This window comes from Haliaeetus albicilla, chromosome 15 (assembly GCF_947461875.1).
Source record: "Haliaeetus albicilla chromosome 15, bHalAlb1.1, whole genome shotgun sequence".
Taxonomy (NCBI): Eukaryota; Metazoa; Chordata; class Aves; order Accipitriformes; family Accipitridae; genus Haliaeetus; species Haliaeetus albicilla.
Genome location: NC_091497.1, coordinates 33740505 through 33766400, shown reverse-complemented (window position 1 = coordinate 33766400; position 25896 = coordinate 33740505). Strand labels below are relative to the sequence as shown.

The window sequence follows — 25896 nt, the reverse complement described above, 5'->3', positions numbered from 1 at the left end:
GGTATCTGTCACTAGTAAAGGTAGTTTCTTCCCTCCCTTCTCCAGCCCACACAGAATCTCTACTACTCAGTGCCATCGCCACTTATTTTTGCAGTAACTACGTCTCTTTGAAGTATTATTTCCATTGTATTATGAAAGTACTTTTGCCTAGGAAAACCAAGTTCTTTTACCAAGCTGTCCTCCAGAAATTTATGGTGAGAATTCATCTTTGATTCAGAATGCACCACAAACAATCACTATGTGACAGATATATCTTGCTGTCAGCCAGGAGAGCAATGCTAGGGAGCAAGTAATAGATTAAATGATTGCGTATATTGGCAAAGAGATGTGAAAGGTCATGCAGGTGCACATAGGAACATGTCTATGGTCATGGATGCAGAAGAAAGGTTTCAGCAAGATGCACTACTAACCTTAACACCATATTACCTCTGCAATGAAGAATAGCTTAAACACGTACAAGGATTTTGCTGTAGGACACATATTCATGCCAGTGAAGAGAACTAAGTTACTTGCAGAGTACATGCAGACGTGCCTATGAAACATTTGTCTTAGTTGGAGGTACTTGGTAATTCACTACTATTTCTTGGCAAGTCAAAACTGAGAGACTTATTTAGCTGATACGTATACAGTATGAAGAACACTTTCTGAACCTATGATTGAACGATAGAGAAATTTCCTACAATATCGTACCACTTATCCTAAATTAGCACAAGCTAGAATTTACAATGGTTGGGGAACAAAAAACGAGGCTGGCATAAGGCTTGTCATTCAACAAAATGTGCCATTTGCTCTCTGGAACCCCAAAAAAGGCTGTTCAAAAATTTAGGGGAAACACGTCACTCATTACTGGGGAATATTTCACTCGGGAACCTGGTGGTGCCAAAAACTACAGGTAGTACATAGCATGCATCATCTTACGGAGGCACTAACAGCCAGTGTGACCCAACCTGCTGTTCTGTCACTTTAGAGTCCAGGGAGGACCACATAGCCTGCCTTGTCATGCACCTTCCACATATACAGTTTACGCACAAAGGCCTTCTAATTTATGGAAATACACCATTTATTTATTTAAGCTAAGACAACTAAGAAAACACATGCAAACTTTTTACTTACATTAAGAAAACGACCCACATTTCCTTCTTTTGTAGCATCCAGTACATAAATATTTTCTTCATTAGCATTCTTCAGAAGCGTCCTATCACCGTCAGCCTCCTCACAAAACGCATCCTGTTTTGACTGCCTGTGATTTTCCTCTTTGCAGTCAGCTTTTAGTGGTACATCTTTGGATGGCTTCACAATACACGTGTCATCCAGCACACCTGACTTGCCACAATCAACACCCTGCAGAGACAGACCCTTTCTTTTGCATTCTGCACTGTTCATGTCAGCAGACTCAGTCTGTCCAACCTCCATCAGATGTTCTTCCTTCCGCTGCTGAGTGGATTCTGTCAATGGACACGTAAGTTATTCTTCAATGCCAGTTTAAGGCCTTTCCCTTGTTTGGCCCTGAACTCTTATCCACCCACCCTTCGTTCTCCAAAATGTACGCAGCTTCCTTGCTATTTACAAGTCTATAACACAACTGCCCTCTTCCACGCCTCTCATCAATCCTCCCGCAAACGACTGTTTCCTGCTGTGGTGCCTAAAGCACTTGCTCAAGTCTCCTGTGAGAGATCTAGTCTCTTGTTCTTCTCAAATCCCACTCCAGACTGACTTCTTCCACATAGCATTTTATCATCATTCTCCACCTTAATTCCTGAGAGAATCATAAACTGTGATTAATATAGAAACAAAATGCATGTGCAAATACCATCAATTTCACACTGGCTCTTCCAGCTTGAGGTCCCCCCACTCCTGCATTATATCCTGTTCAATTTTTGTTGACTGGAACATGTATTGGGTGTGACACAATAAGATTCACAAGACTGACTTTCCCCCAGTTGCGCTGTATTTGAGAAGCTGCTGTTAGGACTGTTCAACATGTCCCAAGATCAACTTTGCAGGCAAAAGATTGCCCTGTACCAGTTAGTGCACTGTAATATGCAAGGCAGCAATAATTTCTGTACCACTGAGCTCTCTTAAGACAGCCTAAGCATTATGCAGACAACATCATGCCACTCTGAGAACAGGCCTGCCCACATCCGAAGATCACTTTATACACTTTAAGTCTATCACCTGATGGCGCACAAGTGTACTAAGAGTGCAGTATTTATAGCTCTGCAAACCTACTTTCTTTTCCTTTCTTTGTTCCACTGGTTAGTTTTGTTTTGCTTGACTGATGAATCTGAGAACTATTATCTTCATCTGAGCTGGCACTGTGCACCAGTGTATCAATTTCCTTTAAACAGAATAAAAGATAATGAAAAGGCTGTGATGTATTGTTGCTGTATGCAACTCTGGGTCAACACAGGATAGCAAGTGGCTTTTACGACTCTAGGGTTTTAGTTTCAAACTTACTATAATGCATGTCTATGGCTAAGTTTCAAAGGTTCATACATATACTGCAATGCAATATTTATCTTAAATTCAAATTATCCTTCAGAATAACCTGGAAGGAGCTCCCCACTCAATAAAACATTTAAATAAGTGCTTAAGTCCCAACAGTTTCACCAGAATTTAAGCATGTTTGTGTAAGATGCTGAACCAAAGCCCAAACATGCTTTTTACACAGTTTCAATAAAATGAACAGATGTGGCAGGATTTCTCCTCTCCCACCACAAAAAGGCAATTAGTTATGGGAGCTCCAGAATGGACAGCACTGCCAAATGTTAGCATGAAAATCCCATATGCATTTCTTAAGTGCAGTGAAACCAATGAAACCTACAGAGTAAGTTTACTCCAGTTTCCCTCCTTTGCACGTATTTGCAGGCAACACTTCACACCCAGGTCAGATCAAATTGTCCCAACTGTGCCACTGCATGAGAAAACTGCATCCAACTCCTGAGATTTTCTTCTCTCCCTGCTATGTCATTCTTTGGGGAGACATCACAAAAATATTATCACTCTGACCCCCTAACCCAGCAGTTAGTTACAACAGGGGGCGGAGGGGGAGAATGATTTCTTAAGACTCTCAAGGCTGGAGTGTAAGTGAAGGGTGGAGAAGGGAAGGCTGTGAGAGTAGTTAGTGCTGGTCTCAGGGAACATGCTGAAGGACTGATAATGGAGAACGGATGGGGCACAGCTTCCAGCACACCAGCTTAGCTCACAGTGTGACACAATCTCATGAAGAAAGATCATTAGAACTATTTAAATGTATAAGAAGAAAAGGTCAAAATTAACATACCTATTCAGCACAGTGAAAAATTAATCTATTAAAGCCACTTATTATTATTACCATTTTTAGATGGTGATTATGGAAAACAACTGTTCTAGTTCCAGGCCTTCTTGAAGTTGCAATACTTAAATTCCTTGGATGAACCCTGTACAGAAAGGTCAAAAGGAAATTATAAAAGACAAAAAGACCCATAAGTAACTCTCAGAACACACATTTCTCTAACAGTCTCTAGTTCATAAAGAACAGATTACACCAGAGCCTGCAGTCTGGCCTCACCTCAAGTTCTGTGACTATTTTGCCTTTAAGAATTGAGGACCTAGGTTAGGTTCTCAATAGCATTTATAAAAAACCAGTTGTTCATACTTTTTGGAGAGACCAGCAGCTGCTTTTGCATCCTTTCCCAGTTCTCCTGCTGGGAACAAAATTCTCTATTGTTTTACTATTATTATATCAGATCATCTCAAAACAGAGCACCTACAGACAGAGTTTTGCCTTTTTCCTGCTACAACTTTCAACAGTTTTGACAGTACAGCTTTCAAACAGGAAAGCAAAGATGCTGTGGGGAACAAGGGATAGAGAGGGAGACAGGCAATATATGGCACATATAGAAAATACTCTCCCACAAAAGAACCTCACTCCTTCACATCAGAAGAAGGTTGAGGAAGGTTGAGAAGCAGTATCTGGCATATACATTTAAAACTTCTAAAATCACATTCATTTGGATTACGCTCAGAGTGCAGTAGAAAACACCAGTTTCAAAACTAATCTTAATATCTGTATAATGTCTAGCAATAAGTAACAGCTCTTATTCAAGAAAACTTTCAACATAAAACATTTATAAATGTTTTCTTGGCACAAAAAACCACCACGGTACTTCTTTGGTCTAGAGATAATGGCAACAAATGCTACTCTTTAAGGCTTTCTGAAGATTTAAACCCCTTTGTAAATGCAAAAGATGCAGTAGCCACAAGAATTTGTGACATTATTACATGATTACATTGTTTGTCCTTTTAAAGGAAATGTGTTTGGGTGAATGGCATGTCACGCTTAGCACACTGATGTCCTTTCAAAGGTTTCTCAGTTCAGCTGGACTGTCATTTCTTAAGAGGCAGAATAACAAAGTCTTTTTGTCTGTCATATTTTTTACACAGTCCACATGCGAAACATTTTTATTCTCAGGAAAGGAAATTTATGAGATTTAAGGGAGCAGTGCAGTAAACACAACTTTAAAACTGTGCTTCCCTGCAATTTTTGGTAACAGCACTTAGTAGAAGTAAAATATAGCTGATTGCTGATAATTATGTAATTTACAAAATTATGAGTTCATTAGGTTTCCAAGATACTGAAATGCAAGTGAGAATATACTGGAAAGTATTTTAAAAAGTTTCCATTTGCAATTTCATGGTGCTTCTCAAAGATCCACAATCACCTTCTACTATGAAATGAGCAAGAATTTACAATCATTTACCAGTAGTACAAAGTAAGTATTTACAAAGTAGTCTGGCAGAGCGAGGAATAAAGTTTAAGAAAACAAGCTTCCAACTTCCTTCTGAAAAGACTACAGCATGCTATTGACAAAGCCACATGGTTACTTTGCGGTGATTTTATTTCAGGACTCCTGATAGGCCATGAGACCCTGACTGTAAAATGAAAACAGGACCAGAACTTTTGCATAATTCACTGCAAAAGTGAGGTGGTGCCAGACTCCTAATGGAAAAGGTTAAGATTCCTAGCAGGAAAGGTTATGTTACAAAGAACAAGAGGTTTAGAGACTGGGAGCAAAAGACAGGAGAGTTAGTGGCTAATTTGTTATCAAACCCTTCAGTGTCATCAAGTATCTTTAAATCATTTATCTCGAGTATCTTTTATTAATTCTTTCAAATTAGCACAATGATTAATTCCCTGAACCGATCAAGTACACCCAGGAGATGAACTGGGTTTCTAGAAAATGCCAAGTGGTACACACAGTAAGTAAAACTAATACAGAGGAAAAACTCTGTCCCACTAGAAGAAATAATCAGGAATTAACAAAAAAGTTGAGGAAAGAAAAAAGACACCCTCAGCTGAGGACATTCAGTTGTACTCCAAGTTTAACGAAGGACTTCCTAGAATAGCAGAACATTAGTTTTGTTACACTTAAGTTTGCTTTGGTAAACTTACAGGGTTGATTTATTTTCATTGTCCACAGTCTGAGACAAAGATTCCTGCTTCTCAAAAATGTCATTTTTGCCAGTCTGCACTAGTTCAATCACAGAGTCTGAACAATCACTGTCAAGTTTTCTTTTTTTGGAAAAAAAGCCGTGGCCTCTGTCATTCACAGCACTCTTCTCTTTCAGCTCTTGACCAGCATCTCCCAGTACTTGAACTTCAGCTCTGCTCATTAATCTGCCTGAAAGAAAAAGAAAAGATTTTTTTCTTTAAATTGTTTGTTTGCTAAGATGGCTTGCACTCACTATAGCAGCTCAAACTTACATTAAAAAAATACATTAAAATTATTTGGGAAAGCAAAATATGAATGCATTTATACTGAAGGAAAACTAACCCTGGCACAGGATGCACAGGCCTGTGAGGGAAAAATCAACAGTCTGAGATAGGCTTTGCTCCATAATGTTTTGATTGTTTGTCTGGCACCATTGCATTGCAGAGTTCTTCAAGGTTCTTCTGTCCATTTGATCATCTTGCAAGTTAAGATTATATTGACTCACTTCTCTGCCAACCCCGTATTCCCCCGTTTGGTTCTCAAAAAAATTCCAGGGCACAGGGCACAGGAGAGGGAGAATTATGCTACACATTTCCACAGGTCATCTTCTGTTACCTGAGTAAGTGCAAACAAACGTCCCTTTGTCGATATCATCTAGGCAGCGGACACCCCAGCCTTTCTTCTCTGTGTTGAACACTTGCAACCTGACTTGAATGCCATGCTGTACAACTCTGTTCTGACACATCATCTTGTCACACCTGCACAACACACTACACTCATAAATTCTGTCAAGAGGAAGCAAAACAAAACACGATATGAAAGAATGCACTACCAAAACAAAGATGCTATTATAAATTTCCCTCCTGACCATTAATAAGGCAGTTAACTGAAAAGATAAAGAGTCTGGCTAACACTGATTATGCAACAGTGCTCTGAAGCTCATGACTTTCTTGATTGCTGATTCATCAATTTTAAGAGTCTGTCAGCTGGATTTTGATATAAGTAGACAAGAAAAAACAGATGTTACCTTTTTATGTTATAGCAGTAAATCACACAGAAGCAGAAATCCCTATGAAGCACCTCATTCTATGCTGGAACAGATTTTAGCAAAGACAACCTGTCTGCCTGGACCTCACTGTAGCTGTCATGAGTTTCAGGATTTAACAAAATATTTCTAAAAGAATTCACAATTGTGGGTTTTTTTGCATTTGTTTCTGGGTTCACTGGCAGCTTTAAATCTGCATGTCAACCATAAACTAACATCACACAGCAATAAAGGACTGAAAGGGGCTCCTTAAGCCTGCAGGTTCAGCCCTTGGCTATTGCAGAAAGCTACCTTGCACAATTCCTCTCCTGAACAACTGAGGTTACTGGCACCTTCTCCAGGCCACATATTAATCCACAGGAGCTAAATAAGACAAAGGGCGGACACTTGCAGCACTGGAATGGCCTTGGAGACTCTTGGAAGAGTCACACATAACCAAGACTGGCAACAGCAGCTGGCTGATATTTCTCTAGGACTTTGGTCCTACAGAGCAAACGGGTGGACAAGATACAGGGCAAAAACCAAGGGTGGCTACTGCTTCCTACTTCTTTGGCTGATACATGCTGTGATGGTCTTGTGATGATAGACCTTCTCTTGTGGCAGGTTTCCTTCCCCTCTCTCTTCTCTCCTTGCCATGCCCAAATGAACCAACACATGGGCCAGATATGGTCTGAGCTCCTGGACCAGCTAATACTATGTTACTCTTCACACTCTTCTTGGACCTTGAACTAAGCTGTGAAAATTGTAGTATCTGCAGTACCAAAGTGCTTTTTTCCTCCTATTACTCAAGTCACATTGATTATTTTTCATCACCCTGATCTGTCAGTAAAATTGTGACAAAAAATGGAAGGTTTCAGTAATCCAGAAGCTGCAGTTATTTTAGTCCTGCAGCACTTACACTACAGGAGTAAAATAAGAGCATACAAATAAAATAACAGCTAACAGTTCAGTCTGTCTTACCCACTAGGAACAGGTCCCTCCAGTCTTTTGTAACTGTATCCACAGGATGTTTTACTACTGGGCGATAGAGAAATTTTACTACAGCCTCTTGCAGTTAGCTGTAGGCATGCACATTTTGACCTAAAAAAATAACAGTAAAACATCTCAGAATGTATTTGGGGCAGTGTAAATCAAACATAAATCTAGATAATTTAAAATGTACTTGACTATACACACACGCTTTTATGTATACCTGTATTTGCCCCCACCCCTTTTACTCCACAAGGCCATTTCACCCTGCCCTTCTCTTTGTCTCTCGCCTGGTTAAACGTGCTTTACAATAACTATATTCTCTCTGCCCCAACCCCATTCTTCTGCCAAGCTGCTTAAAAGGCACATGCAAACAGCTGAAGTACAACAGAAAGTTATTATAAACAGGACACTGTTAAATGGATTGAATGAATGAATGAATGAACAAAAATCACCTGTTCTGGCACAGCACCCCAGCCTGTTAGGCACTACTTTGTTACCTTCCTCTCACCATAGCCCCCAGGAAGTGAAGAATTTCACACTACAGAGTGGAGAACTCAAGCAATAACGCTGGTCTTCACCATCTTATGTCATGACAACTCCAAAGACCCACAGCGTTTGTGCAAACAGCAACGGACCGAGTCCTGAACTCCAACATTGCACATCAAAAGCCTCTCAACTCTTGGGGAATTTCAGTGCAAAGAAGCAGCATGTTATGTGCTTGCTGTTCCCCACTGTTCAGCTGAAACTAAATAACTTTAATTACTGAAGCTTCATTGTACTAGGCTGTGATTTCAAGCTTTTGTTGGGTCATGCGCAATTATACTGCACACCAGCACATACAACTGCCCTAGTTATCAATAATACAAAATAAATTCAACACCAAATAAGACCTACAGGCAAAGAGCCGGTCAAAGACAAACACCCTTCAAGAAAGCGGACAAAATAATCACCAAACTCGCATATGTTAACTGGCAGGTTCCCACAGAGTAATATGTAACCCAGAGTTACTGGGCTTTAGAAAGAGACAGCAATGAGTGATACCATTTGAACTGCTCAGAACATAAATGCGTTCTGTGACCACGGGGTTTCTCAGTTTCTGTTTAGACAAGGGGAAGGCTGGGATATAGAGATTGCGAACAGGGATGTTTCTTCCTCTGCCCTCAGTAACCTCCTAAGTCCCAAATGATCTGATCTCTCCAGGCTGTCCCATCCCATCTCTAGGATACCATCCCACAGCAGGAGCTGCAGCAGAAGTTGTCATGCAGGATCCTTCCCTGCCTGCCAGGAAAACGAGCCTTCCTCTGCTGGCACAAGACTCTCCCTTCCCCACTCCCTTCCCCAAGCCGAGAGATCTGCTTGCCAGCTCCACCTGGAGGAGAAGCACTGCCAATTTGGGAAGAAAGGGAAAGGAACACAATAATCCACCTGTTGATCGCTTCCTTCCCTACAACAGAGGCTGGACGGGTAGGAGCACCCAAGTTCTGGAGAAGACAAAGACACAGTGGTGTCAGTCAACACAGAGCACGGCACAAGACAACTACCACAGATATTCCAGCAGCGTTGGTCCTTCGTTATTTGGCACTGTTTGGTACTGCGTGCCTTCAGACTTACACCACCACCCTACTATTGAGGTATCATGTGTCACTTGTCTGGGATTAGATTTTTCTACCTACCTATCAATACAGCCATCTGTGCAGTCACATGAATCAACAAACATGGTGGAGAAATTGTTGAGATAATATCCGCGTGGCCACGATGCCCTCCGATATTTGAAATAAGGTAATCTTGCGCGGTCAAGATCATTACAGAAGGAAACTGGCACAGACTCGGCTCCATTGCTAATATCAAAATCAAACACGAGGGGTTCGGGATTTACGGTGTTCCGGCCCAACAGTACGTATGTGTTGAAGGAGAAGTGATCAACAAATAAGAAATTGCATTCTGTTTCAAACAAATAATTTTGCACATCTTGAAAGCTTCTCAGACTTCGACCACAAGGAGCTTTATAATTCACATCCAGTGATTTTGAAAGGCAGTCTGCTTTTGCATGGCGTCTTTGAAAGTCAAACAGGATTGGCATCTTAAGAGGATTTTCACCCTTGTAGGAACCCGCTGCTCTGTTGGCAAGACATGCACTAGAGCACTTGTGGTTCTGGTACTGCAGGTTTAAAGGTAAATCTTGAATTTTACTAGATGCTGCTTTACTCCCGGAACCTGTTTTTTCCATCTCCTCCTTTTTGCTATTTGGAATAAAAAAGAAAAAAAAAAAAAAAAAGAAAAAAGAGCAGCATCTTAGACAACCAGTAAAATGCTCGGGTTTTTAGTAGTTCAATATTATTAGCGCAGGAAAGAAACAGCCTTGCTATAAAGGCAAGGGTTTCACTGAATCACTGTTCGCATTGTGTTACTGTCCTAACATATGAAGACATATTCAGTGGCATTAAAAAAAAAAAAAAAAAAAGGCAACAGCTTCTTCCCAGAAAGAACTTACATACTAAAACACAGAAAGTACCTTAAAAAAAAAAGAAAACAATGTCTTCACCCCCATCTTCCAAATCAGTACCTGAGGCTAAATACAGAGAGACTAAGTAAGTCGTGTGCCTGACAATCTGCACAGCCTGTGAAAGCCTGAGAACTGAACTAAAAAACTGTTAAGTCCTAACCCTGATAATCCTGGTAATACTCATGGATCTGTGTTCACAATCTAATGCCCTGTTTTATTCTGCGAAGTTCTTACATAGTAAATTAGCGAAGTCTACTCAAAACCTCAGGTTTTCCATGTAGGTCAAGTTAAAAATATTTTCACTTTGAAAACTGGCAGGTTTCAAAACTGGATTTAAAATGTTGACTTTAAAATTACAAGAGATTTTAATCTCTCTCATATGCACTAAAGAATATATCAAATAAGGAAATGGAATAAACTATTAATACACTGACCTGTGAGAACCTGGTGCGGAGTCTGCAGCGTTGTCATCTGTAAGATGCTGAAATCCGGGTTTGGTTTGCTGTCTGCCATCTCCGTCAAACACATCACTTACTGAAAAAATTTGAATGCAAGCAAAAACTTCAGCAATACACATTTCAATTTATAATCGAACTTACTTTAGTTACTAAAGAGATAATTGCCAAAATACATGAAAAACAATGCATTGCTATGAACTACGGCTAACAAAGAGCATGCTAGCAAGTGCGCTACTAAAAAAGGAAACTGCTTTTTATAACTCATACAAAAGTAATGTGTTTGCATATAGGTGTGCAAGCAAGTGACTCGCTGACACATGACACACACTCTCACACTTTCTCTCCTGCTCCTCCTCTCCCTCCCTCTCTCTCCTTCCCTTTCCCCAAACAGGAAAACTTAGGTGTGCATTGACAAACTTGAGGCAGAAATGCATCATGAAGATTTACCCTTTTTCACAGACCCCCAGGTGATCTGCACATTTAAATCTTCCATGTAGCTTTCAAAGTGCATGGAGACAACACACATATGAAACACATATATAGATTTCTCTTCATTATTTGAGGTAAAAGGATGCCAGGTGTCCTGGTTTTGGCTGGGATAGAGTTAATTTTTTCTAGTAGCTAGTATAGTGCTGTGTTTTGGGTTCAGTATGAGAAGAAAGTAGTGTTTAGACTAAGTCAAGGATTTTTCAGCTTCTCATGCCCAGCCAACAAGAAGGCTGGAGGGGCACAAGGAGTTGGGAGGGGACACAGCCAGGGCAGCTGACCCAAACTGGCCAAAGGGGTATTCCAGACCATGTGATGTCATTTCCAGTATATAAACTGAGGGGAGTTGGCCTGCAGGGGGGATCGCTGCTTGGGAACTAACTGGGCATCGGTCAGCAAGTGGTGATCAATTGCATTGTGCATCACTTGTTTCGTATATTCCAATTCTTTTATTATTATTATTATTGCCATTTTATTATTGCTATTATTATCATTATTATTTTCTTCCTTTCTGTCCTGTTAAACTGTTCTTATCTCAACCCAAGAGTTTTACTTTTTTTTCCCCGCCAATTCTCTCTCCCATCCCACTGGGTGCGGGGCAAGTGAGTGAGCATCTGCATGATGCTTACTTGCTGGCTGGGGTTAACCCACTACACCAGGGTATTACAGCTAGTGGAGCCATGCAGAAGATGACTCTGCTTGCACCCAGCTCGGATTCATCAGGGCTTACTAGTTCAAACTCGCTTCCCTTGGTACAAGCCATAAACACATACACACAAACCACAAAAGTACAAATCCAGGTGAGAGTCCACAGTCCAGTACCTGAGGAAACTAATAATTACGTTTTTTCCCTTGTAATGCTAACAGGCTTCTCAGATCTATTTTACCGATTTCAACGAAGGGAAACAAGCTCCTGGTGAGTAAAACGAGACAAATTAAATCCACATACCAAATAAATACAATTGAGCTGCACATACCATTTGTCAAGGTTAAGAGATCACCTAGATTAGCTTCATTCACCAGTGCCCAAGCCTGCCAGCATTCTATGCAAAAACCAAAACAAAACAGATACGAAGTGTAATTTAAGTAATGATAATAGGGAAAATGATAACAGGGAAAACAAGGTGTAAGTCCTCCAGAGACACTTGTTTCCTCACTATGCTAATCTAGAGCACTGCAAGACTGATACTATTAGAAACCTTTTGCACCACAGTCCTTAACAGACACATCTATGAATTACAATAAAATTACAGCTCGTATTAGGAGTTGTGAATCAGCACCAAACATCCTCTGGCTTTTGGAAAGCTGCTGGAATGTTTCCAAACACACACAAACCAGTAGCCTCTAGTGGCAGTAATATACATAAACACAATTTAGTGTTAAGTTTCTCTCTTTACTTTGTCATCAGACTAGTCATCTTCTGGCTAAGAAGGGCTGGACCAAATTAATGCTACTCCTAAACTGGTGGAAATGGCCTTCAGATAGTAAGAACACAAAGAAGAAACCAGTTCTGTCTCAACCTCTTACCCCATGCAATAAATATTACAAGGTGGCAGACAAGAGTCAGCAAAATCCATCTTAATACTTTAGTTTGAAATCTTTACAGAATGAAGCATAGGAAAATTTGAATTTAGCTATGTTACAGATCCATTGTGTCACCTGGAGATTCAAGTTCAACTTTTATCTAGGTACTGCTGTAATATTGTGTCATAAAAATCAAGATGTGGGAGCTTAAGTACACAAAAAATTGCGCTACCAATTTAGAGCGAGCAGTACAATGCAGACTGTGTGGCTATACCAGTTTAAAAGCATCTTACATTACTGTACACTTTCTTGCATAAAAAAAGCAGTAAGATCCACAGATTACATTTATGTGGGCAACTTAATAAAAAAAGAGTAATTTTTCTGAATTAAATAAACCAGTAAAAAGAAAACCGTGTACTGCTCTAAGCTTATCAGACTTCCAATTTTGATGTAAAGGAAACTTATTTCCATGAAAACCAGGAACAATCTTAAAGGCATTGCTGTCACATTTTTCTACTAACGTTTCAAGTTATAACGGTGCCTCCAACATGAAATAATACTTATGTAATTATAATCCCACCCCAACACCATTCAGTTCATTGAGATCACCTTGAAAGGCTAAAACTTCTGATGATGAACAGAACACAAGGCACTGCAGATATTTCATTACTTCTCAAGAAGAAACACTTCAGTTCCATGTGCTTAAGAGCCATGCATTGTTTGAAAAAGTATACAGGCAAAATGAGAAAATGGCAAAATGCACCTGAAATGATTAGTCTGTTTTTTAAAAAGCAGATGTATTTTTTAAAGTGCTTAAAAACTCCAACTCCTAAGTAATTCAAATTCAGAGATATTTGAATTGTGGCAGATATCACACAGCTCCCCTGCAGTACAGCTTAACTGTTACAAGGATTTCAAACCTTGGTTTGTGGCAGTTCCATTCTTGATCTTTTGCTTTAGCAACAGCAGCACATTTTGCACCTGCTCAAATATGACGTCTACTCTTCTACCTCCCAGTTGTGTCCAAAACGTCTTCACATCACCTGAAATGCAGATTTCTGTTTACAAGTCTGTACAACTCCCAAGAAGTCTAAAACCACAAGTAGCTCCTAGTGGGCTTTTCAAAGGCTCCCACTCATTTCATTGGGAGGCACTTCTGAAAAACCAGCCAGGACAGCTATCTTCTTTTGTAGGCTTAAACCTTCAGAAGTCTACTCATAAATCTAATCATGAAAGCTAAAGAGAAGTCAAGTGATGAACTGGAGTGGCTTCTGATGGTCCACGATGCTCCTTCAAGTAATTTTTCAAGCAAGGCTCCCACAGCACCCTTTGTAGACTTTCTCCAAACACCTGCAAACTAGTCCCACTATAAATTAATCACCATTGAAACTCACAGAAGGGACACAAGAGAGAATTTCCAACTGAATGAACTGAACATATTACTAAACAAAAGGCATTTGGAAATTTTTTTACAGTTGTAACCTCCCTTAGCTACACAAGCTGACTATTCTGTCCTATCAATATTTTTTGTATGTTTTCTGGGGAAAAAAGGTTCAAAATATTTTCAGATAAAAGCAGTTTGATAAATTTTGTTCACCAAGTGATATCAGTTGCAATAATTAATACACCCCTTATACTGTGCCTCCTTCCTCCACTAGAAATATTTATAAAGAACATTTTGTTTAAAGAAATGCTTTTTAAGCTACTGGTTCAGAACCTCTTCTCTTCCAAGTGTATGTACCTTTGAGGTACCAAGCCCACTCATGAACGCTTTTTTTAAAACATTAGCGGTGCATCTTTGGCAAGGACTCTGAAAAGGGAATATGGTTCAGTGTGTCAACAGACAATGCCAGAAAAGAGAACAGGCTCACTCTCTCATAGTTAACGTTTCTCCTCTTCAATAATCAAGCACAAAAGAACAAGTAAATCTGTTTTCTTACTCCATTTCTAGAGGTAGAGTCCACTGTCACCATACTAGGTTTACATTCCACTTTCAGACAGCAAATCTTGGCTGGCAAATGTGCTAGGGTGACACCTCCCCAGCAGTCATGAAATACTGCATTCTTGTAAGGCTAGTAAAAAAGTATTTCCAAAGTCATTCCAGAGAATGACTTCTGTTGCCCAAGACACCAGAAGCGAAGTAATGCTATGGCAGTACAGATTCTATGGTTACTCTCAAAAGCATCACGATAGCAGTGAAGAAAGTAATCTTTTGTCACGACAACCCCAGCTGCTTATGTCACCAGCAGCTATGAGCATAATACTTAATATCAACAGGCAATCTTGAAAGTACTTTATCTTGTAAAACAACTAATTTGGCACTAACTCTCAACATAATTTCATGAACTTTTATATTCACAGAAATTTAAAAAAAAAATAATGTGGAAAGGTCAAAGACCCATTACAAAAAATGCCCACAACACTTTTTGGAAACCTACACTACTGCTCCAGGAGACAACATCTGCCCTGTGCCATTCCCATCCTTTTGCTGTGCATGACAGTATCACAAATTTAAAATACTGAGAAATAAGTATATTTAATGTGTGCTTAAAAATATACATTCAAAAATCCTAGTAAGAAGTTCCACCACTGCAGATTAAAACTGCTGTCCTTATTTCTTACCTGTTTTTAGATATTTCAATACATTTACTAAGACTGGATAGCACTGGTAAATAGATTACTTCAGAGGATGGGTGACAGAACACAGTTTTTCATTTCTGGATCATCAGTTATAACCTTGTGTAGGCCAAAAGGAAATAAAACATACACTATTATGTGTAGTGCTCAAACCACTCACTCACCTTGGAAATGCTTCCCCACTTCTCATGCTGGAGTGCCCTGAAACTCTAGCAGCAAAACCTTGGTTTTGCATGGAGAAGCAAAGATTGCATATGAAATTTATAGTATAATTTTCATTTAAAAAAAGACAGATTGCCACATCACAAATCTATCCAGTGTTAATGCTGTTCTTGTCAACCCCAGCCAGGAGGACAGGGAGTGAACAGACACAGGATGCATCTACCTTGCCAGCATTCAAAAGGATCTCACCAGCTGATGACTCAGGGTGTGGACTGGCATCTGGTAGCAATAGTTCTAAACCTGGCTGAGGCCATTACCTCTGGAGGGATTTTCTTTTCCCTCTATAGGATCCTTGTGGCCATATCTCTCTTTTTTCAGCATTGTGCAGGAGAATGATGCTAGAGCAAGAAAAAAGCAGCCAAGGCCAGGGCTACTTATGCCAGCTACCAGAAAAAATACTTGGGTGCATGTTTCCTGTAAAGGAGCTGTAGTGCTGCTGACTAACATCTTACACATACACCATAAAAGGCAAAACTACTGTCTTCCGGTTACCATTTTCACAAAGTGGTGCCAAATATATACTACCTCCTCCTTCCCCTCCATAAATCCAAATTACACTACCTTCAGTCCTCTCCCCCCTGGAAATGGTAAGGTTCTCCACTTCAAAGCAGTCACACAGTACTGCAAGATGTGCAGAATGGACAAGTAAGAGATCAGATGAGAAATTAAAATGCTTTTAGCTACTTAGATTTTCAAAATTTATACAAGTAAATCCTACAGCAGGTATCAGTGGGACCACTGTGTGAGAAAGCGTTGTGGTGAAATAGTCACCCCACTTTCAAAGAATCATCCCACGTCTTGTCAAGACCTAGCTGAAGAACACTCACATGAAACAAGCTGTGTGAGGAAATTTTTTTTACATAGGTCATTTCTTATTATCCCTCAAGCATGAACCTGTCATGAGATGACCCATACTTTCCAGCTTATTCAGCTGAGCCTACATAACCCCCACTTTCTATTAGCTCACATTTCTCTCTTTTTTTAATTAATGCTGTCAATACAGCACTACTGCAACTAAACTAATTTATTTAGGAAAAAAATGAAGCCTTTTTTAGGTAAAAAAATTACTGAATCTGTTTCTCAACAGATGCAAGATAAAGCAAGACATCTTTACTGTAATAACACCACAGAGAAGTAAGGCAGCATTCTTTGACCACACTGAAGATATCAAATTTCTGACTGTCACCACAAGCGACACAGAGAACATAAAACGTGCCTTACTTGTAAGTTAGCTACTTAATCTTTTCTGTGCTATAACTGAAAAAAGATTTCCATTCATTCTGGCACAGAAATTTCAGTTGGTTGACTGGGAAAAGAGGTTAAGTGAAGACTGTTGATTCCTAGAAAAGTTTCTCACAAGATCTGCCTCATGACTGCTCAGAACATTATTTTTTTTTTAGGCTTACTTTTTTTCTCTTCCATCTTCTGGGGCAGCTGCATGGAGGGCTGTTACACTCGTTGGGGGCCAGTGCCAAGCCCAGCTGAGGTAGGAGAGCAGTGTGTTGATCTTGCTGTCCTCCGACACCACTGCAGGGTCAGCTTGAGGGGCCTGCGGACGGGAGCCGGGCTGCTTGTCAGGCTGGGAGCTCTGCGCCAGTGCTTGCCAATGGCTGACATGGGGTGAACCTGTGGTGGGGGCAAGCCTGCAGCGGGGGAGAACCTCTTGTGGGGGCAAACCTGTGGCAGAGAACCTCTTGTGGGGGCAAAGCTGTGGTGGGGGAGAACCTCTTGTGGGGGCAAAGCTGTGGCGGGGGAGAACCTCTTGTGGGGGCAAAGCTGTGGTGGCGGAGAACCTCTTGTGGGGGCAAAGCTGTGGCGGGGGAGAACCTCTTGTGGGGGCAAAGCTGTGGTGGCGGAGAACCTCTTGTGGGGGCAAAGCTGTGGTGGGGGAGAACCTCTCGTGGGGCAAAGCTGTGGTGGCGGAGAACCTCTTGTGGGGGCAAAGCTGTGGCGGGGGAGAACCTCTCGTGGGGCAAAGCTGTGGCGGGGGAGAACCTCTTGTGGGGGCAAAGCTGTGGTGGGGGAGAACCTCTTGTGGGGGCAAAGCTGTGGCGGGGGAGAACCTCTCGTGGGGCAAAGCTGTGGCGGGGGAGAACCTCTTGTGGGGGCAAAGCTGCGGTGGCGGAGAACCTCTTGTGGGGGCAAAGCTGTGGCAGGGGAGAACCTCTCGTGGGGCAAAGCTGTGGCAGGGGAGAACCTCTCGTGGCGCAAAGCTGTGGTGGCGGAGAACCTCTTGTGGGGGCAAAGCTGTGGCAGGGGAGAACCTCTCGTGGGGCAAAGCTGTGGCAGGGGAGAACCTCTCGTGGGGCAAAGCTGTGGTGGCGGAGAACCTCTCGTGGGGCAAAGCTGTGGTGGCGGAGAACCTCTTGTGGGGGCAAAGCTGTGGTGGCGGAGAACCTCTTGCGGGGGCAAAGCTGTGGCGGGGGAGAACCTTTTGTGGGGGCAAAGCCGTCGGGGAGAACCTCTTGTGGGGGCAAAGCTGTGGCGGGGGAGAACCTCTTGCGGGGGCAAAGCTGTGGCGGGGGAGAACCTTTTGTGGGGGCAAAGCTGTGGCAGGGGAGAACCTCTCGTGGGGGTGAGCCTGTGGCGGGGCGAGCCTCTGGTCAGGGGCCACGCTGGGCCGGCCGTGGGACGCTCATGCACCAGTGGGGGCCTCGCCTCAGCACCTTCCACCCTCCTCTGGCCGAGGTCTCTGGGGATCAAGGAGAGAAAAGGATTAAAGAGGACAGGCTGCCGCGCTGAGGCGCGGGGGTCACGCCGACCCCCCCCTACTCCTTCAGGCACGCGTTCCCCGAGGTGCGGGGAGGCCGGGCCGATCCCCCCCCCCACGCCGGGTGACAGCTCCCACACGGCTCCGCCCGATGCACCCGGCGTTATTAAGCGCCGCGGCGCTCGCAAGGGCAGGCCCCCCCCGCCCCATCCGAGACTTTGCTGAGAGATGGCGCGGTCCCGGCGGGCCAGGCCCCCGCAGGCCAGCCGCCCTCCTCCTCCTTCTCCTCCTCCTCCTCCTCGTTCACCACCGCCCCCAGGCCTGTCCCCGCTTAACGATACCTGCGGGCGGCGCTGGGCCGGGCCGGGCCGCGCCGGGCCGGGCCGCGCTCCGCCGCCGGGAGCGCGCACTGCAGCGGCGCTGCCGGCCGCTAGGGGGCGCCGCCATGACAGGGAGGCTTCACCACCCCGCCCACGACCAGCCAAGCCGTTCCCCTTCAACCACCGCCTCCACGGCGGGCAATGCGCCTGCGCACTAAGCGCCACGCCGCCCCTCCCTCCGCCGGGCGGGGGGGCGAGAACGCATGCGCCGATGCCATAGCGCCTCCCCGTCTCCTGCGGCGCAGGGTGGGGCAGGCAAGGCCTCGATGATTAGACGCTGAACTTTCCGGGTTAGGGCTTTGCGCCGCGCTACTACGCATGCGCAAGGCGGGGCCGGGCCGCGGGAGCGAATGGCTGTGCGCAGGAGGTGGGCCGCCGACGTAAGGACGCGCGCCTTTCTTTGTTGCTATTGGCTGCGGCGGTGGGGGGGGAGCCGGTGCGGGCGGCGCTGGCCAATGGGGCGGTGCTGGAAGGGGGGGGAGGCTCGTGTGGCCGCGGAGGCGGGGGGCGAGCCGAGAGACAGGAGGTGCGTCCGCCATTTTGGGGGCGGGGCGAGCGGGAGGGGCGGGGCGTCCCCGCGGTGGGGGCGGAGCCGTGCCGTAACCGCCGGGTGGCGAGGCGGGCTGGGCGCTGTGGGAGCGCCGCCATCTTGGCACAGCAGTGCCCTGAGGAGGAGGGCGAGGGGGAAAGGGCTGGCTCAGGCAGCTGATCTGGTTGAGTGAGGCTGCAGGCATGGCCCTGGCCGCTGTTTTGGGCTTGAGGTGCTGGGGGGACGTGGTGCCTCTCTCCGTGGGGTGGGGTAGTCAGCTGTGTCCCACTGACCCTTCCCCACCTGTGGGGCTTTCCACAGGTGTCATGGAGTCCGGGCAGTCTCTAGGCCCCTGTGGGAAGTTGTCTTGGCTAAAGGGGTCCTGGCTGCTGGCTGAGCTCGGTGGGACTGCAGGCACATGTGTGGGGAGTTGGGGAGAATAAAAGCAAGTTAACTGAGGGGGGGTTGGGCCTTTGATTCCAGTCCACCAAATTAAAATACTTGGTAAGTGAATGAGTTAACTTCACTGCTGGCCCCTGCCATTTACCATTGCTGGTTGCAGCTGTACCCTATGAAGTGCTAAGTTAATACTGCCTTTTTGATTCAAAGTGTGAAAAGAAGTTTACATTTTCCTTAAAATTTTCAGCGGCATTACGAGTGTTTGTGTTGTGGCTATGTGAAGGGATTTTTCAGAGAAGCAAAAATTAACCTGCTCTTAAAAGGTGGGTAAAGTGGTTTGTCAGCACTTTTTTGTCACTTCTTTTTTTTTGCCACCACTAAACTAGAGGTAAACACAACATGCTCAAATAATTATAAAAGCATTTCCAATCTTGTGGATATTATTAAAGTATTTCTTCAGGGTTTTTTTTGGGGGGGTGGGGTGGTGGTGCAGAGATTTAATTTGTCTGCGGGGAATGCTATGTTGATGTGACTTGGGGCTCTGGTCGGACCCAGGATCCTCCAGAAGATTTTGATGTCATCTGCTTTGAACTTTTATAAAACCTCTTAAATGTTTGCACAGGCATGCCTACATCTGTGCCTGTGTTTGAAGTTTGCTGATTAGCCCATGAGTACTGCCTAACTCAGAGAAATGAGATAACTAACAATAATATCGTTGGGAACAGGGTGGCTCAGCATTACTAATGTGCTGACAAATCTCCCAATAAAAATAGTAGGGTTTGTTTTATAAAGAGAGATTTCTCTCCTGTAATTGTTTATTTTAAAATTAAGTACAAGTGTTTCTTGCTTTTGGAATACACTGCATTATGAGGTGATGACTGCAGATTAAGTAATTTCATTTTACTGGATTTTTGATATATGTGCACATGCAAGTGAATACTGAGTGTTATGAAACACTTGTGGCATTACAAATTGTATATGAGGAATATACCAAATACAGAGAAGATGGAGCCCAGCATCATTATGATTGTATTAATTGGAAATTATTTTAAAAGGTGATTTCCTCATAAAGTTTTCCTTCCTTAAATGCCTGCTAAATGGCCTTCTGTGTTTGCCTGCATGCTTTGAAACTATGTGGTAAGCATTAATCAGCAATATGGAGATGATATAGCAATCTCATAAACAATGAGTGTTGTTAAATGATTATATTTATGGCTGGATAACAGGGCTGTATATGTCTGCTCACCTGATATGATTAGGGTGATGGTTTGATTGGGGTTTTGTGATGATAAAGTTGCCATATGCTTCATGATCATGAGCAGCAAATGAGCTCGAGCCTTTTCCCGGCAATGATTCATTGAAATGTAAGTATTAGGAATCTGACCACAATGTTGGTTTTACTTGGAAGCAGTCGATGGTGTTATCCTGCAGCAACTGAGGAAAGCGGCCCCTTTGCTCTGAGCAAGCTGCTAGAGGTTATTCCATCTGCCGTAGCGGGGTCTTTTGCCTGGTGCTTGTCAGTGAATGTGCACCGCTGCGGTCTGTGGTGGTCACTCATGGTGCGGCCTAGCTCCAAAAAAGAGAGCAGGGAAGTGCTGAGGCTGTCTTTGGAGGCTAATGCAAACAATCTACTAAAATAAAATGTAGGACGGATGGAAATCAGACTTTTGCACTCACGCATATAAAAATGTGCTTTATGTCAGTGTGATTGGAAGTGCAGTTTTCTGTATTTTAGCACGTGAATGCAGAGGACATGTAGTGAAGAGGTAACACTGGTGTAATCTGTGTTATTCCCTGTAAAGTGTTAGTAGCACTCAAGAGCTTTTATTAGCAACTGGGAGTGATTGAAGAAGCTGGAAGCACATGACTATGCCTCTCAGACAAATGAGAAATTAGTAATATGTTTTGCTTGTTATTTGAAGCAAAAGGAATGGGAAATACATCTTTCCTAAAACAAAATTAATTACAATGAGGAGGCAGTTTTGAAACATACCTAAGTTTCCTTGGTTTTGCTTTTATCTAGAGCTGTAGGATAGGCTTTCTGCAACACAGTGGCAAATTCTGCCAGTGAGCCAGTAAGCTCAGTTCTTCCCAAACTTGTTAGGTGGCAGAAGCTCACAAGCGATGCTGATCTGACATGCCGGTAACCTGCCTGCAGCACTCCTCTAGCAGTGATATAAGCTTCTTGGGACTCTGCAGTCTAGACCTGGACTGACTAACTGCACCTAGAGGTGAGGACAGCCCGTTCCACATGCTTACGCATTTGCTAGCACCTTTGTTAGGGTGATGGTGAAAGGGCTGACTGTGCTGTTGAATGGTGCTGTTGACTGAGTTGCTGAATTATGCTTTTGTGCTACAGAATTCTGGTCAGATTTAGAGACTTCAGATGAACGGTTGCATAGACAGGCAGACTGCAAATGACTCCTTTGAGTGGGAGGAGATGAAGCTGGTCCAAAAGGAACTATCTCATCCAGTTCTTTTCTCCAGGGAGGTTTTTATAATCTTGAATGCCGTGGGGATTTGGGTATTTCCTCATATGGCCAGATAGGCTTGGGTGGGGTATGGAGACACCAGTCAGGCTCCAGAAAATAACAAAGCAGTCAAAGCTGTAGACTTTGGAAAGTCATGGGTATTCGGAAAATGCTTTATAATTCTCATTTAGCTTTTTGTCCTTTTCTGACAGCATTGGCTCTTGGTTTTATTGACTCTTTTCTTCTTAAAGTTATCTTCATATCAATTGAGTACTTTTACCAGCTCCTTCTCTGTCACATCCTCCCTGTTATCCTTCTTGGTGATTTAACTTGCTCCCTTATAGATAAGTGTCCACACCTCATAATGTTCTCTTTTACTACATTGATTAGGTCAAATATGGTTTATATGTAGTCTGAGTAACGTAACAGATCAGAGAACAGGCAATTTTATACAGATCATTGCTTCTTTAAAAAATCTGTTTAATGAAGCATCCTTTGGTTTATCTTAGAAGCTTTGCTGTAACACATCATTATTTATGAAAACACAGACTAATACTCCCTGTAGGTACGTTGCTTAGTAGTTGGACTTATCACAGACTATTTACAGGCCCTCAGTATGTTTTGTTACTCTGTTTTGTAATTCTGTTGCTCTTGTAGGTATGTTAGGTTTTAATTAGGTTATTTGGATATTATTTTTTTCCAGCTATTAAAGAAAGGCGAGATTTGGGATCTCTGAGAAGCCTGTAAAATGATTTTGTTCTACCTGTGATGTAAGCACGTTTGGCAACTAAAAGTCAAACAAATTGTCTATTTGAGAGGATGAGCTTCTAAAATCATATACTGTTATGGTCCTAAGGGAATCTTAAAACACAGGCAGAGACTGGCTATGAAAAGGAAAGGAAAAATTTGTGTCACTGTTTAAACAATAGCCCTCTTTCATCTGGAGGACCTAGATGTCTGTTAATTACCAACTGGCTTGAGGGTTTTGGAGTCTGGCCCAATATGCTGAAATTCTTAACCATCCACTAGCTGGCATATTCTTCAAGGTCTGCGTTTGGAGACTGGTAATGTAATGGATTTCTTCTTTATAGACTGTTTATGTAGTAGAAATGTTTTCAGTTTTAGCTATATTTCTGTCTTGCAGTCTCAGTACTCATTGCCAACATAGATTCCAGATGGTTACATGAACACAGAAAGCAAGGACTGGTTTAAATGTTAGATAATGTTGGACCAAGTTGAGCAGCATGCGTCATCTTTGCTGTGCCACAGCCCCACCACAATACACTGATCAAGACCTAAAACTGTGTCCTCTAATTTTGGGTGACTTGGACGAATTAACAAGATCTGAAAGCCTGTAATTACAGTTGCATTTGAAAGGGCCTGAAATCTCAGGCAGTAGATGTATATGATGAAAGGAACCCAAAATAAATGGATGCCTAAAAACCTTTTTATCTTCATATCTGCATGTGAACATAACTATGTATTTATCTGAAATAAATTTTCAGTGGTATTTTCTGAAGTAAAGCTAGTGGTTGTAAAGTATTCTGACCCTTTTGATGGGCTTTATTTGTGGGTTTGCATACAGATTGAAGTATGTGCACAAAGTATTTTCATTAAACAAGGATGTAGCAGACAAAAATTTCAAAGCAATCTTCAAGATTTAGTAAATTTGCGGTGTTCCCACTCTTAAGAGATGTTCTGTAGGGTGCTCCACAACTTCTTTTTAATTTGCCTTTTATTTTTTAAATCAAAGTGTGGAGGAAGCTGTCCTTGTGATGCCAGCTGATGTAAGGTTGATCGGTTAGTGCTGGTCTTGGCAGCAGCTGCACAGAGGCAAGGGAGTGAGTGCCTGGCATAGAACTGGACCTGAGTGAATAAAAGCCATGAAAAGGAGGCATGTGGCAAAAACTTGAAGTCATTGTTATGTGTAGATGGAATATCTGCTTTCAAATAAAACTGAAACCTGTCAGGTTTCAAATATACCACAAGGAATTTGGCTACAGCCATAGAAAACAGAGTAAATGTATGTTGTGGTGTAGAGGCTCAACAGTAGGGCTCATAAAAGAATATTCTGGACTAAATAGTCCTTAGTCGCAGCCTCCCGTGGGAAAACTAATTTAGCTGAAGAAAAAACCTTTTTTTTTTTTTTTTAGTTGATTGTTTTTCCTGATGCAGTTCACTGTGCTGAATCAGCTGGTTTTGCCTAACTTTGTAGAGGTGTGGAAACTGGCAGTAAGGTGTAGAGAATATGAGGAGCAAGGATGGGAAGCAGTATTGTCCTATTAATATTCATTGCGATTGGCTTTGTTGATAAGCCTTATGAAGGGTCAGGGAAGCCACAGTCCCATGAACACTAAATTGGCACTGTCGAAGAAAGAAACAGTTCTGTTCTCCCTGTGCTTCTCAGCCCTCCCCTGTTCATTTGTGTCATCGCTCAGGGAACTGGTTGGGTTTAAAAAAAAAGTTACTTATTTGGCTCAGCTAATTTTATCTGAATAACTTTCCCCATCTAATTTGCTGGGCAGCCACTTGGTATTTCTGCTTCTCTCAGGGAACGGGGGGTGGCCTAGGGGCAAAATGAGCATCTGGAGATAGATGGGTTGCTTTCTAATTTTATTGTCAGTGTCATTTATCCCAGTTTAAAGTGTTTGTGCAACTTCTTTCTTAGTACGGGCAAAGTACTGGTACGGGCAGGACACTTAGCGTATCCAGGTTATTGTGGATGGTATTTATCGCACAGCAGAGCTGTCCTAAGCCAGGATCTCTCTGCATTCTCAGTTGCGCTAGACCAAAAAGCCCTCCCACTTTCTACAGACAGTGGAGGTGAATGGGTTTCTTTTGGGGGTGACTGAATTTAAGCTTGTTATTTTTTTTGGTAAAATTCTTGAATGACTGGAACCAAAGAAGCTATGTTGAAAATGTGTGAGGCATCCTTTCAGCAGCATGGAATCAGCAGTGTGAACTGTGGGCCCAAACCTTTGCAACCCTTTTTCATAAAAACTGTTACTCAAGTGACTCTAATGTATGAATTTGGCCCTCCTTTCACCTAAGTGGATAGGTATGCTATTTGTTGCAAAGTAATACCAAAGCAATTTAGATTGCATGCAGACTGGCATTTAAAAAAAAAAAAAAGCTTTACTAAGATTGAGTGCTGCTAGAAATAGATTTCATGTGTATCTGCCAAAAAAAAAAAAAAAAAAGTCCACCAAATACTGCTCAAATACTGCTGGTTAGCTTAGTTTAGTGTGCAGATATGGTTTCTGTCAAGTTTGTGATGAACCAGTTACGTGAGTTGTGGTTCGGTAGCATGTTTTAAGTGAAGGAAGGATTATTTTTAAGATTGAGTCTGTTAATGAATTCATAGCAAGGTGCTATGAACCTTGCATTAGCAGATCAAGATGTGTGGTTGCAGCCAGGGTATAGGAATGAGTAAGAAGGGACAGAATCTTTGGTTTTGTTTTTTGTGGGTTTTTTTTGTTGTTTTTTAACTGTTTTTGCCACTACATATTGTAGAAATATTTAAAAATTGCATCCCCTCTCCTCCAAAAAAAGGGTTCATGGGTGGCTGGATTTTTTTTTCCTTTCTTTTGTTCTTTTAGTGTTGTAGCTTGGATTGTCCATTTTAGAAATGACTGATAAAGGTAGTTCCAAAAATTTCACACAAGTTACATTTATTAAGTCCCTCCATGGTTCCTCTCACTTCTCTAAAAGCTGCATTTTTAGGGGAAGTAAGAGAGGTTTGTTTTTTTCCAGCTGTTAAATTTCCAGGGTGCCCGACAGGCTGATCTGTCTCTGCAGTCGTGCCATTCCTAGAACTGATGCAAGGGGGGTAACGACAGTAAGGGCTAGTCTTCCCTTTTTGGAAGCAATGTAATCTTAGAGCAACTTAATCAATTGTGAAACAACATCTTTAAATTATTTTACAGCATGAGTTTACTGAGATATCAGGTTTTTTTAATGTTTGTGCCTTGAGTTTCCTGTTGCAAGAGACAATAATTAAGATGGAAGAAAGTACTGCTGCATAACCAGATGTTGAAATGTGGGGACAGTTTAGTGACAACTATTGGATCTTTATTAAAGACCTGA

General features: G+C 42.5%; 2 protein-coding genes across 4 annotated transcripts in view; one reads left to right on the top strand and one right to left on the bottom strand.

Moving 5' to 3' along the window:
* LOC104311767 (SET domain bifurcated histone lysine methyltransferase 2) overlaps positions 1 to 18491 on the bottom strand; it is a 48771-nt gene extending 30280 nt beyond the window's left edge. Inside the window, exons 1-14 of the mRNA XM_069802341.1 lie at positions 18373 to 18491; positions 17886 to 18013; positions 16728 to 16870; positions 15883 to 15942; positions 13383 to 13505; positions 11916 to 11981; positions 10429 to 10528; positions 9165 to 9731; positions 7480 to 7599; positions 6090 to 6259; positions 5435 to 5663; positions 3335 to 3419; positions 2230 to 2338; positions 1114 to 1445 (exon numbers count right to left, since the gene is read on the bottom strand). Of these exons, the coding sequence (XP_069658442.1) occupies positions 1114 to 1445; positions 2230 to 2338; positions 3335 to 3419; positions 5435 to 5663; positions 6090 to 6259; positions 7480 to 7599; positions 9165 to 9731; positions 10429 to 10528; positions 11916 to 11981; positions 13383 to 13505; positions 15883 to 15942; positions 16728 to 16761 (1995 nt within the window). The 5' untranslated portion in view covers positions 16762 to 16870; positions 17886 to 18013; positions 18373 to 18491. The remainder of the gene's footprint in view (positions 1 to 1113; positions 1446 to 2229; positions 2339 to 3334; positions 3420 to 5434; positions 5664 to 6089; positions 6260 to 7479; positions 7600 to 9164; positions 9732 to 10428; positions 10529 to 11915; positions 11982 to 13382; positions 13506 to 15882; positions 15943 to 16727; positions 16871 to 17885; positions 18014 to 18372) is intronic.
* Positions 16789 to 25896, top strand: part of CAB39L (calcium binding protein 39 like) — a 67318-nt gene continuing 58210 nt past the window's right edge. The window contains exon 1 of one of the 3 annotated variants that reach the window (XM_069802731.1): positions 16789 to 16807. The gene's annotated coding sequence lies outside the window, so the exon portion shown is untranslated. Of the gene's footprint in view, positions 16808 to 21382; positions 21571 to 25896 lie in introns of those variants that run through there. The other 2 variants (XM_069802730.1, XM_069802728.1) reach the window with 2 other exon arrangements.